Source organism: Mirounga leonina, unplaced genomic scaffold, assembly GCF_011800145.1.
Source record: "Mirounga leonina isolate KUSES-001 unplaced genomic scaffold, KU_Mleo_1.0 Mir_125, whole genome shotgun sequence".
Classification (NCBI taxonomy): domain Eukaryota; kingdom Metazoa; phylum Chordata; class Mammalia; order Carnivora; family Phocidae; genus Mirounga; species Mirounga leonina.
In genome coordinates this window covers 64167760-64180042 of record NW_023270305.1, presented here as the reverse complement: position 1 = coordinate 64180042, position 12283 = coordinate 64167760, and the positions used below count along the sequence as shown (strand labels likewise).

General features: G+C 35.4%; 1 protein-coding gene across 1 annotated transcript in view; it reads right to left on the bottom strand.

Moving 5' to 3' along the window:
• Positions 1–12283, bottom strand: part of FBXO11 (F-box protein 11) — an 84992-nt gene that overhangs the window by 12485 nt on the left and 60224 nt on the right. The window contains exons 2-11 of the mRNA XM_035001614.1: positions 11584–11711; positions 11363–11444; positions 10797–10941; positions 9588–9717; positions 8801–8884; positions 8590–8722; positions 5979–6085; positions 5777–5888; positions 5585–5691; positions 5360–5497 (exon numbers count right to left, since the gene is read on the bottom strand). Coding sequence (XP_034857505.1) covers positions 5360–5497; positions 5585–5691; positions 5777–5888; positions 5979–6085; positions 8590–8722; positions 8801–8884; positions 9588–9717; positions 10797–10941; positions 11363–11444; positions 11584–11711 — 1166 coding nt within the window. The remainder of the gene's footprint in view (positions 1–5359; positions 5498–5584; positions 5692–5776; positions 5889–5978; positions 6086–8589; positions 8723–8800; positions 8885–9587; positions 9718–10796; positions 10942–11362; positions 11445–11583; positions 11712–12283) is intronic.

Sequence of the window (12283 nt, the reverse complement as noted above, 5' to 3'; positions counted from 1 at the left end):
ATTCAGCTTTGCCCTTAACCTCAGGGAAGTGAGCTCCCCTAAAAGAGCATGCCTTCTGCTACTACTCCACGAACAAATCTTGTGAACAAATCACAAGATTTGTTCGTGGAGTAGTGAGTGAGTAAGCTTATTTAATTTTGGGGTGCAGTGAATCAGACCCATTTGGTTCTTATTTGAAGCTGTATTCTCCAACTTAACCTTTAAAGGGTAATAAAATGATTATTTCAGCCTCCTCATGCTTCTTCATGGCTTTATTTCATAATTTGTTCAGAATGTGGCAAGGAAAGGTATGCTGCTTATTGCATAAAGATTTCAGTAACAGGCTACTGTCATGTCTTGACTATACTGCAAGTATACTTTGCTATGTATTCACTAAACATGATTCAAATGCAGGGATGCTCTTTCTATTTTCTTTAGGTTTTGATTTTGAATAGTTAAGAGAGTCAACTAGATTCCTAAGTTTACTAAGGCAAACAGCAGCCTCCTCTCCTCATTTTCCCTTATCCAGAGGCACCCCCCCCTTCAATTTTTTTACCTGATTCTTTTTATCTACCTCTATATTTTTAAGTAAAGGCTTGTACTGCTGTATTTTGAGTTTGCAGTTTTAGGTACTGTCTACTAATTTCCTATTACAGAAGATAAGAATTTAGTGCTTTCTACCATCACACACATTCACACTATATCCTTCCAATGTAGTGAAACCACAATTTTGGTTAGATTAGTATGCTATTCAGAGCTGAGTCATAAAGTATAACTACATGTTCTTTGCTGTACAATTTTTTATTAAAGTTGGTAATTATGTTATTCTCCTTTGCTTAGGCCTCTAGTGGTAATTCTATCCTAAACTCATTACCGGTTGTTTAAACACCTCAATATATTTATATTCACATCAGGTTTACCAATTTATCTTCCTGAACATTCATGAGGTCTTTTGTTTTGTTTTGTTTTTAAGATTTTATTATTTATTTGAGACAGAGACAGTGAAAGAGCATAAGCGGGGAACGAGAGGGAGAAGCAGGCTCCCCACTTGAGCAGGGAGCCCGATGTGGGGCTCGATCCTAGGACCCTGAGATCATGACGTGAGCCGAAGGCAGATGCTTAACTGACTGAGCCACCCAGGTGCCCCCTGAACATAAGGTTTTATAATCTGCTCTAATCTGTAATGGCCGGCGTGGTCATAGGCACCTAGTCATTTACCACGTTGTAATTTAAAGGTTAAAAATGTTCCTTAATTCCATCAAATATAAAGTTTGTAACCTCTATCTTTTAAGATAACATTCAAGAAAAGAAAACAAAAACCATTTTTTTCTTCATGCTTTTTTAAAAAAGTAAACTCTACTCCCAACACGGGGTTCAAACTCATAACCCTGAGATCAAGAGTCACACATATGCTCCACCGACTGAGCCAGCCAGGTGCCCCACTCTTCATGCTTTTAAAACCAGAAGCCTCTACATTGCTACAATTGTCCTTTTACCACATTCAGATAGAACAGTTTTATAATTTTACAAGGAAAGCAATCTCCTGTTATGGGCTTAAAGGGTTCAGTTAATGTAATTAATAGAATGCATCGGTTTTAAGAGATGCCTTTAGTGTAAAGTCATAATAATACAGAAATGTGAGCAGGATATAGACAGAATTCTACTTTGCCTTGTAAGATGCAAACCATGAAAATTCCAACATATATTAACAAAACTCCAAAAGCAGGGACTTTTTTTTTTTTAACATTTCATTTATTTGAGAGAGAGAGAGAGAGCGCGCGAGCACGCATGCAAGCACATGAGTAGGGAGGAGGGGCAGAGGGAGTGGGAGAAACAGGCTCCCTGCTCAGCAGGGAGCCCCACATGGACTCAATCCCAGGACCCTGAGATCATGATCTGAGCCAAAGGAGATGCTTAACCGACTGAGCCACCCAGGCGCCCATAAGGTTAAAAACTCAACACTGGTATCAAAATAAAAGGTGAAGCACTTTTAAGAGTTTCTCTTAAAACTCTTTCAAGAATGAAAAATAGAGGGAAAAAAAATGCTATCTTCATTGAAATAAACTTTCACAACCCCCAATTTTTTTTTTTTATTTCACAACCCCGAATTATTATCTATAAAACACTTGCCCAATATTGTGAAATCTGGATAAGGAGGAGTAGGGTGCTGAAACCTAACAAATGTTATCTTAGACCTTTAGCAAGGTAGTTTTCTCCAAGTAACTGAAGGTTCTCATAAGCCTAGCTAAGGATCTTCTAAGGTGATCAAATCTAGTGGCATGACTGGAACACGGAAAAGAAATATTCCCATAGTATTATTTTCATAAAAATAACTCAGGCACAAGAAGTAAATGTGAGCAAGAATACACACTAATGTACAATTTCTGTCATCTAAAACTTATGCTTCCTATCTAAGGGAAACTATCCAAAGTAAAGGAAAATGAAAGGAGAGAAAGGATAGCCAGATTTCAAGATAGATAATCTGTCATCTGTCATGTGTTAAATTCATAAATTTAGAATGTCTCCAAAATTTTATAGCAATTTGGCATTGCTATGGCATTCTTACTGTATTTTACAAAAATAACACTCTGCAATGGACTTAATATTAAACCAAGATAATTGGTAACCTGTGAACACTGATAGAAAAATTATTTTTAGGAATGAGACTGGCACTGGTTATGTGAAAGAAAGAAAAAAGAAAGAACCCTATCTTTTAAAGATGCATACTGAAATATTTACGGGTGAGATGATGATGTCCAGGATTTGCTTCAAAATAATCTAGAGAGTAGAGAAGAGAGTAAAGAGTAAGTATAGATGAAACAAAACTGGCCATGAACTGATAGCTGCTGAAGATGGAGAATGAGTAAATGGGCATTCATTCATTATACTATTCTCTTTTTTACGTAGGTTAGAAAAATTCCATAAAACAAAATACATTAAAAATTAGAGATAAAAACCATACTGGGGGAAAAAAAAAAACCTATGGAGACACAGTGAGGGGCACAGATTTGAGGAAATCACATAAAACTTAAAGAACAAAGTAGTACACAGCCAAGCTTCTAAAGAACACATGTTAGAGAAAACCAGCAAAACAACACGTCAGCAACGACAAAAACCTACATTATGAATACTGAAGTAGAAAAGCAAATCATCACAAGAAAAAAACCCCAGAATCATCTCAGACAAAAACCAAAATGATCTCAGACTTATCAGCCACATTTAATGCTAGAAATATAAAAATGACTACAAAATTCGGAGGGAAAAAAGTATAATCAAAATTGTGTATACTTAGCCAAGTTAGTAAGTAATGGATAGGCATTCTCAAGTGGCAAGAATTCAAGCTACAGTACCTGTAAACCATTCTTTTAAAAATAAGCAAATAATGAATAGCTAGATGAGAAAATTCAGCCATACAAGGAATGAATCAAAATTTAAAAAAATTCAGCAACAGAGAAACTGTTATAAAAGGACTAAAAGTAAACAAATATAGAATAAATACTGACCAATAACTATAGGAATGTAAAAGTTATAAACGTTTACTTAAGAAAAGAATATAAACGATGGGATGGAGATGGGTTGAAATATAAAGTGCTTATTTCCTCATTTTTCACAGGGAAAGTTCATACTTCAAAGATTAAACATGAAGCTAACAATGACAAATGCTAGAGTCATACCCTGAAATCCTAGAGGTGTCCTATAATTTATACTTGCACATGTAGTATTTTTACATAAACAATTCTTTAAAAATAAAAAAGTAGAAAATCTTTTATGATTCATTCTTATGAATATAGAAATTTAAAGTATGTCAACTTGAGGAGAGAAAAAGGAACAAAAATTCAGAGAATAAGTATGTGTATATTTAAAGAGCGTGGACAGTACAGAAACTAGTTTTAAATGTTTATTCTGATGTTCTTTGAAGTTCTACAGAAAATAAAGTAAAATTTTAAAAAGATTATCTTCAGTGATGTTATCCTACCAATCATGGGTTGTCAACACAAAGATGCCATGCCAAGCCAAAAGAATAACTAAAATGGAAGAACATTCTACCAAGGGATTTTAAAGGATTGTGTCACAATACTAAAACAGATGATAGGCCCAAGATGTTAGGTTTTAATTTTCATCCTTTCCTTACAAATCTGTAATACCTTACAAATCTCTTTATTAATCCTTAATGGGAATATCCTTTTCTTCACTAATTGACAATTTGTATATGTGAATCCAACAATCCTCTGTTGCCTGATTCATACAACAGCAATAGACCTTCACCAAAATACCGTTTGGCCACCATGCTATCATCTCCTCTCCCATCTCTGACTCTTTAACAAAAATGCTGCCAATGTTGTAATAGGACTTGAAAATTGCCTCAATGAAAATCAGACATTAAATGAAAAGAATACCTGAATAGACACCAAAGAGCATTATTTTGAAATAGTGGCCTAAAAGAGCTCAAAAAGTTGTGTCTCTAGAAACTGTGTAAAATGACACAATAGCACTTAAAATACAATATCATCCATAAAGATGCCTAATTAACTGCTGTGTAAGTTTTAGAACTGATTTTATTACCATTGTATCTTATTAAAATTCTGCCAATTAAAAAAATTTTAAGAGGAATAAAATGGAAGTCAAACTAATAACAACACCATTAATTCTCAAAGTGTAGCCTACAAACAACCTGCATTCAACTCACTTAATGGTGCTTATTAAAGATGCATACCCTGGTCCCCATTATATTACATTATATTATATTTATTCTATCTGGGTGACCTCCCCCCCCCCCAAAGATTTATTTATTTGACAGAGAAAGAGCACAAGCAGGGGGAGTGGCAGGCATAGGGAGAGGGAGAAGCAGGCTCCCTGCTGAGCAGAGAGCCTGACATGGGGCTGGATCCCAGAACCCCAGGCTCATGACCTGAGATGAAGGCAGACACTTAACTGATTGAGCCACCCAGGCACCCCTATCTGGGTGACTTTTCTGCACACTGACATTTGAGAACTACTGGATTAGATCTTACTCCCATCAAAGATTACATCAATTCCCTAAGGACTCCATCTTCTCTATATGCACATAATATTAGATTCATGAATTTATAGAATATTGCATATTAATTTTAAAATATGATGCTGAAATTTCTTTTAAACCTATACTCTTCAGTTCACCTAGTTTGGTGAAGAGAAAATGCAGAAACCTATTTGAAATTTAATAGATATGGAGCACCTGACCGGCTCAGTTGGTGGAACATGTGACTCTTGATCTCCAGATTGTGAGTTCAAGCCCCACAGTGGGTATTCAGAGATTAAAAATAAATATCTTAAAAAAAAAAAAAAAAAGAAATTTAACTGATACAAAGTCAGTTTTTCTATTAAGAATAAATGTTCTTACCATGCCATGATCAAATGTGAACACACCAACATCACGTCCATGATGGATATGATTCCGTCTAATAATTGGGTTTCCATGATTTTTAACCCAAATCCCAGCTAAAGCATTATTGGAAATTTCATTATCCTCATATATTCCCTACAACAATTAATCAGAAGTAGGTATTAGCAGAACTTAAAAAAAATTTTTAGAAAGAAAAAACCCTTTTATAAAAGTTAAAAATACCTGTGCATGATCTGTTATATAAAGTCCAACATTTTCACAGTCACTGATGTTACAGTGCTTGATAGTGGGACATGCTCCTTGACCACTAACACATACTGCAGAGCCAACTGGAAGAAAAAATATTTATTTAAAAACCTATTGCGCAACAACACAATGACTCATTTTATAGTAAAACATAAGGGAAACACTAACCTGTACATGTACTTCGGATGATACAGTGATCAATAATAGGGCTACAGTTTACCGTAATCTCTAAGCAGTGGTGTGCATTATGGTGTTGAGCAGATTTGTCATCAGGGTTAAACTGAAAAGTAGATATTTTGTTTGAAATTTTGTCTGAACCACTGCCTTAAATGATCTGAACATACATATTCTAAATCTTAAAATTCCTTACCCTTATTGTCATATATCCAACATAAGCATCCTCAGAACCTTCCATAAAGACGAAGGTTGAATCTCTAGTGTTTTCAATTATAACTTTGTCTGCTACTTTTCCAGGTGCTGTGGAGAAGATATTTTAAAACACATTACCTTTATTATTTAAAAAAACACATTATCAGATATAATTCAAATAAAATTCAATTTTTAAAAAAAGATTTTATTTATTTAATTAATTTATTTATTTGAGAGAGAATGAGCAGGGGGAATGGCAGAAGGAGAAACAGGCTCCCCACTGAGCAAGGAGCCCGACACAGGGCTTGATCCCAGAATCCTGGGATCATGACCTAAGCTGAAGGCAGACCCTCAACCTACTGAGCCACCCAGGCGCTCCTAAGATTCAATTTTTTATCAGTAAAAATACCCTACCATAAAACTAATAATACAGAAACCTTTTTATTGTTTTTAGATTGGGTACATTTTTGAGAGGGATTTTTTTTTTCATTTTTCAAGAAAAATTTTAATTGAAGTATAGTTGACATATTAGCCTCAGGTATACAACATAGTAACTTGACAATTATATACATTACAAAATGCTCACTATGGTAAGTCTCTGTCACCATACAAAGTTATTATATTATTTTTTAAAAAAGATTTACTTGAGAGAGAAAGAGAGAGAGAGAGAACGAGCGAGCAGGAAGGGGGCAGAGACAGGAGAGAATCCTCAAGCAGACTCCCCCGCTGAGCGCAGAGCCCAACAACCATGAGGATCATGACCTGAGCCAAAATCAAGAGTCAGACACCCAAATGACTGAAGCACCAGGGTACCCCATTATTATAAAATTACTGATTATATTCCCCATGCTATACTTTTCATCCTGTGACATTTATCTTATGACTGGAAGTTTGCACTTCTTAATCCCTTTCACCTTTTTTGCCTTTCTGCCCACTCACCTCATGGTCTCAATATTTATGAGTCTGTTTTTTTTCGTTGTTTGTTTTGTTTTGTTTTTAGATTCCACATATAAGTGAAATCACTTGGTATCTGTCTTTCTCTGACTTATTTCACTTAGCATAATATGCAGAGGGAGATTTTAAAAAACATTAGTATTGAATAGGTAAGAATAATGTTCATTTTATGAGGTAACTATGTTTCACTGGCCTTTACTACAGGCAGTCTTACTTACTTATTTATTTAAGATTTTATTTATTTGACAGAGAGACAGCGAGAGAGGGAACACAAGCAGGGTGAGTGGGAGAGGGAGAAGCAGGTTTCCCGATGAGCAGAGAGCCCGAGGCAGGAGGCGGGGCTCGATCCCGAGACTCTGGGATCATGACCTGAGCCAAAGGCAGACGCTTAACAACTGAGCCACCCAGCTGCCCCCAGGCAGTCATATTTAAAGTGGATATTCTTTGAGTACCCATTACACTCAAATTCATGTATAACAATACTTCTAATAATATTTAGCTACTTATTTAGTATCAAATACAATGACATATTTAAAAAAAAATTTTTTTTTTAAGATTTTATTTATTTGACAGAGAGAGACACAGCAAGAGAGGGAACACAAGCAGGGGGAGTGGGAGAGGGAGAAGCAGGCTTCCCGCAGAGCAGGGAGCCCGATGCGGGGCTCAATCCCAGGACCCTGAGATCATGACCTGAGCCGAAGGCAGACGCTAAATGACTGAGCCACCCAGGTGCCCCCAAAAATGGTTTCTATGGAAACAAAATCACTTCCAGCAGCAACAGAAGAGCTCAGAGAGAGGAAAGGAGAAGGGGATGATGAGTAGGTAGAGACAGAGAGAAATGTCCTAATTGAAAATTATTTCTAATACTGGCCTTGATCTGGAAGGTACTGCAAATCACTAGGCAAAATTTTCTATACCCTCCTCTCCTTTTCTCTGTGGTGGAAATGGCTCCGGAGGGAAGCAGAAGGGGCAGTAAATGCAAATTTCAATAACAAGTAATAATTACTAGCTATCTTAAAATGGCCCATGTACTGTGTCCTTAAAAAATCAGACAGCACAAATCTTGAAATGACTGATTAGTGCTCAACAACTATTCCATTTACATTTATTCTTAGAAATTTGCCTACAAAAATAGCTTTGAAATAGTACAAAAAAATTTACCAAGGACATCTGTTTCATTAAAAACACAGCAATAGAAACATTTACCATCTTTATTTTCAAATAAAAGATAAAATAAGTATCTTTCCTTAATGAATAACTAAGGCGTTGGACAAAGTACACACATCAAGATACACATCTAAAAAAAAAAAAGAAAGAAAGAAAAAGAAATTGGGGCGTCTGGGTGCCTCAGTGAGGCGTCCTCCTGATTTTGGCTCAGGTCATCATCTCAGGGTTGTGAGATCGAGCCCCTACTTCAGATTATCTCTCTCCCTCTACCCCCCTACCACCTCTCATTCTCTCTCAAAAAAAAAAAAAAAAAAAGGATACGTCTGTAATTTCTGAACTCTCATGTTTTCATTGCAATAGGCAATATTCCTGTTCTTTCTTAACCATTAAGCCATTATCAAAGTTCACCTGGATTTTAAGTCACTAGCATTTAAGAAACCCATCATGTAAATAATAAATTAAAATTTTAATGACAATGCATTTCAGAATACCTGCACCAATCATGGTGATTGGAGATTCAATATATATCCACTCATCAGTGTATATTCCAGAATGAACAAAAATAAGTCCATCAAAATGAGCTTCTTGTACCCCACCAAGGGCATCTTCAATTGTATCATAATACTAGAAAAAAATAGAAGTGTCAGTACAGAACTGAAAGATTACCATTTTAAGTCTTATAAAAATACAAATCAAACATACCAACATATTTTCTCTTCCTTTATATCTTGCAGGATTACTGTAGAAATGTTCAGCAAATCCTGGCTTTACATGTGCACCTTTATACTAAAATGTCAAAAAACAAAACAACAAAAAACAAAAAAAAAAACCAGAAACAAACATTGACTACTAATGTAAACATATTCTAAATACTGTATATTTTTTATTAAATATCGAAAACAATGATCAATTATTCCAACTAATTTTCTGTTGCATAGGGCAATGTAAAATCTGAAACAGCTTATGACTCACTAATATCCAGTAATAAAGGACAAAATTTGTTAATCTCAGCACTACTGATATTTTGGGACAGTAATTCTTTGTTGTGGGGGCTGTCCTGTGCATCATTGTTAAGATGTCTAGCAGCATCCCTGGCCTCTACCCACTAGATACCAGTAGAATCCTCTTCTCCAGCAGTGACAACCAAAAATGTCTCCAGACATTGCCAAATGTCCCCTGTGGAGCAAAATCACCCCCAGCTGAGAACCACTCATAAAGGACCATATAAAAATTAAAACTACTGAACACTAATAATTTAAGAAAAGGTTCAAAGAGACCCATAAAAAGTATAACTGCTCTCAGGCTACTGATACTTACTGCCACTGTTTAAATTATTAATAAATATGTCAGTAGTGAAAAGAACTGAACATTTTGTCGAGTGATAAATATATTCATTGGCTTGACACCTATTCCTGAGTTTGAATTAACTCTTTAAAAAGAAACTTTTATTTATGAATATAAATCAATATTTTCCATTTATACTTCATACCAACTGCTGGAAACTCTCTTTCCAAGGATTTGGGTGTTCATATTCTTCTGGATTAATCTGGTAGAATTTGCCAGGTTCAGGATGCATCATAGGGCGAGTATATTCAAAAACTTCCATGTATAATCGTTTCCTGTAGGAGGAAAGGAATGAAAGATTTCTTCATAAAAAGTCCTTTAAACAACTAAAAAAATTACCTGATCCTTCAAAAACATTTTTGGCTAAAAACAATGTAACTATGTATAAAAAATAGTCCACCTCCCAAAATAAAGAGTGTCAATTCTTCAAAATTTGTTTAGGGGGAAAAAAGGCCACCCTTACTGTAAAAGCCTCATACAGTTATTATTAAAAGGATGGCTTTCCATAAAATACTCTGAACTTAACTCTTCATATATCTTCAGTTCATTTACATCCTATTACCAAAAACCATCAAACCTCAGAAATGTAGTCATAGTAACTATTATCACTTCCTGTACAAAGCAGTGTTTCCTTCCAGTCTTTTTATCTACAGATAGTTTCATTTATTACAGTTGTGATTATATAGCACCTAATATTTTGCATTCTGCTCTTTTCAAAAACTTTTCTAGAACACAGCATTTTCCCATGTTGTTAACAACTCTGTAAAAATAACTGTTAAATGCCTTTATCACCACCCTTCAAGTAGACATTACATTGTTAGTACATTCCCTTATTGCTGGACATTTAGATTATTTCTAATTTCCCCCCACAGTTAACTGTACTATTATGAAAATTCTGTACATAAGGCAAAAAAATTTCCAGAAGTGGAATTACGTGGGTCAAAGGGCATGCATATTTTAAGGTTCATGAATACAACTGTCAAACTTTTTTCCAAAACTGATGTATCAAAATCTACTTTCACATTAAACTATCCGACTGAATTACCTGTTTAAATTAGACATAGTTCTGTTTCTAAAAAGCTTAAATTTAAATGAAAAACATTTCCCATAATCACTCAGTTGCTATTAACTGGTAAGTAGCAGAGAAAGTACTTCATTTATTATTTCATAAATACCACTCGGACCAACAACCTACGTTTTTGATAAATAGGTAACTTGGAATTTATAAGCATTATTATTTTGTTCCAACTATTTAATTGTAACTATCAACTCGCACTTCAACTTCCCTACCATCTTTTTAGCATTTGGGGTGGCAAATAATGTATTTCAAGATAATAAATAAATTTTCACTTACCATAAAATTGGATCATTAGCGAGCTCACTGAAGCGTTTACACACACAAGCTGCTCTACAAAGATCCTGTTCCAGCAAGTAAGAGAAGATTTTTAGAACCACTTCATCTGGTAGTTTCTCCTGAAGATACTGTTCAGCAGGTGCTGCTGTAAAGAGATTAGCAAACAGAATATAAACAATCTATTTGCTGTGATAGCAAGAAGTTTCTCACTATTTAAAGAGCATAATTTTCATTTTATCTAATGAACAGTTTTGTTAACAATCATTTTATAAGCATTTTGCTTTGACAGATGACACACACATTTATCTTCTTTTGTCCTGACTTAAGTATTCTTTCTTTTAGCTGTTATGTACCATTTCAGAAACTGGTTACATACATAAAATGTATTTTTATACAACAATTAAAGTCAAAAGAGTGAGAGGGTCAGGGTTCTCATGCTTATTCTATAATATCACCTTCTCAATCCCAAATGCACCATTAAACTGTATTTAATTTTTAATTTTTTGGTATCAAACAAAATTAAAAAGATTTAACCCTATCTCTTATAGTTTTCTCAAAGGAAATACCTGACAGATCTTGTGATTTTCCAGATACTCTTGCGCGTTTTGCACGATGACCAAAGTTTTCTGTAGTTGAAGTTGAGGCACCCTTCAAAAACAAAATGAAAACTAATTAAGCAAATATTTTTACCATATATAATCATTACTTCAAAAAAAGGGTGATATTTCCCTTTCTGTTTCTAACAATTCTTTCACTACAAAAAGAGAAGCAGTTACTTTTAATTTACCTCCATACTGCTCTTTGCAGGACACGCTGTTCTTTTTGGCAAAAGAGTTTTTCTACGAAGTTGGTACGGACTATTTTGTGCACCAGGACCTGATTCTTCAGCAACCATATCTGCAGGTACATCATCATCTGTTATAAACAAAAGTAACATGAAAAATGACACCCATTTTTTTTTTTTAAAGCTCTTGGAAACAATATACTTTTAAGAACTTCATACATTTTTTAGGGGGAGAGGAGGTAGATAACTTTGAGAGAGAGGGAGAGACAGGAGGAGAGAACGAGCAGGGGGAGTGGTAGGCTCCCCGCTGAGCAGGGAGCCCGATGTGGGGCTCTATCCCAGGACCCTGGGATCATGACCTGAGCTGAAGGCAGATGCTTAACCAACCGAACCACCCAGGTGTCCCTAGATACAACTTTTATATAAAATTCCAGCCAACGGGGGGGCGCCCGTGGCTCAGTTGGTAAGTGGCTGCCTTCGGCTCAGGTCATGATCCCAGGGTCCTGGAATCGAGACCCTCGGCTGTCTATCGGGCTCCCTACTCAGTGGTGAGCCTGCTTCTCCCTCTCCTTCTTCCCCTGCTTGTGCTGTCAAATAAATAAAATTCCAGCAAACTGGATAAACATCTGAAAGAAATGTTGGACTTCATTTCTTACTTCACAATAAATTCCAAAGTAGAACATATATATACATACATATATAT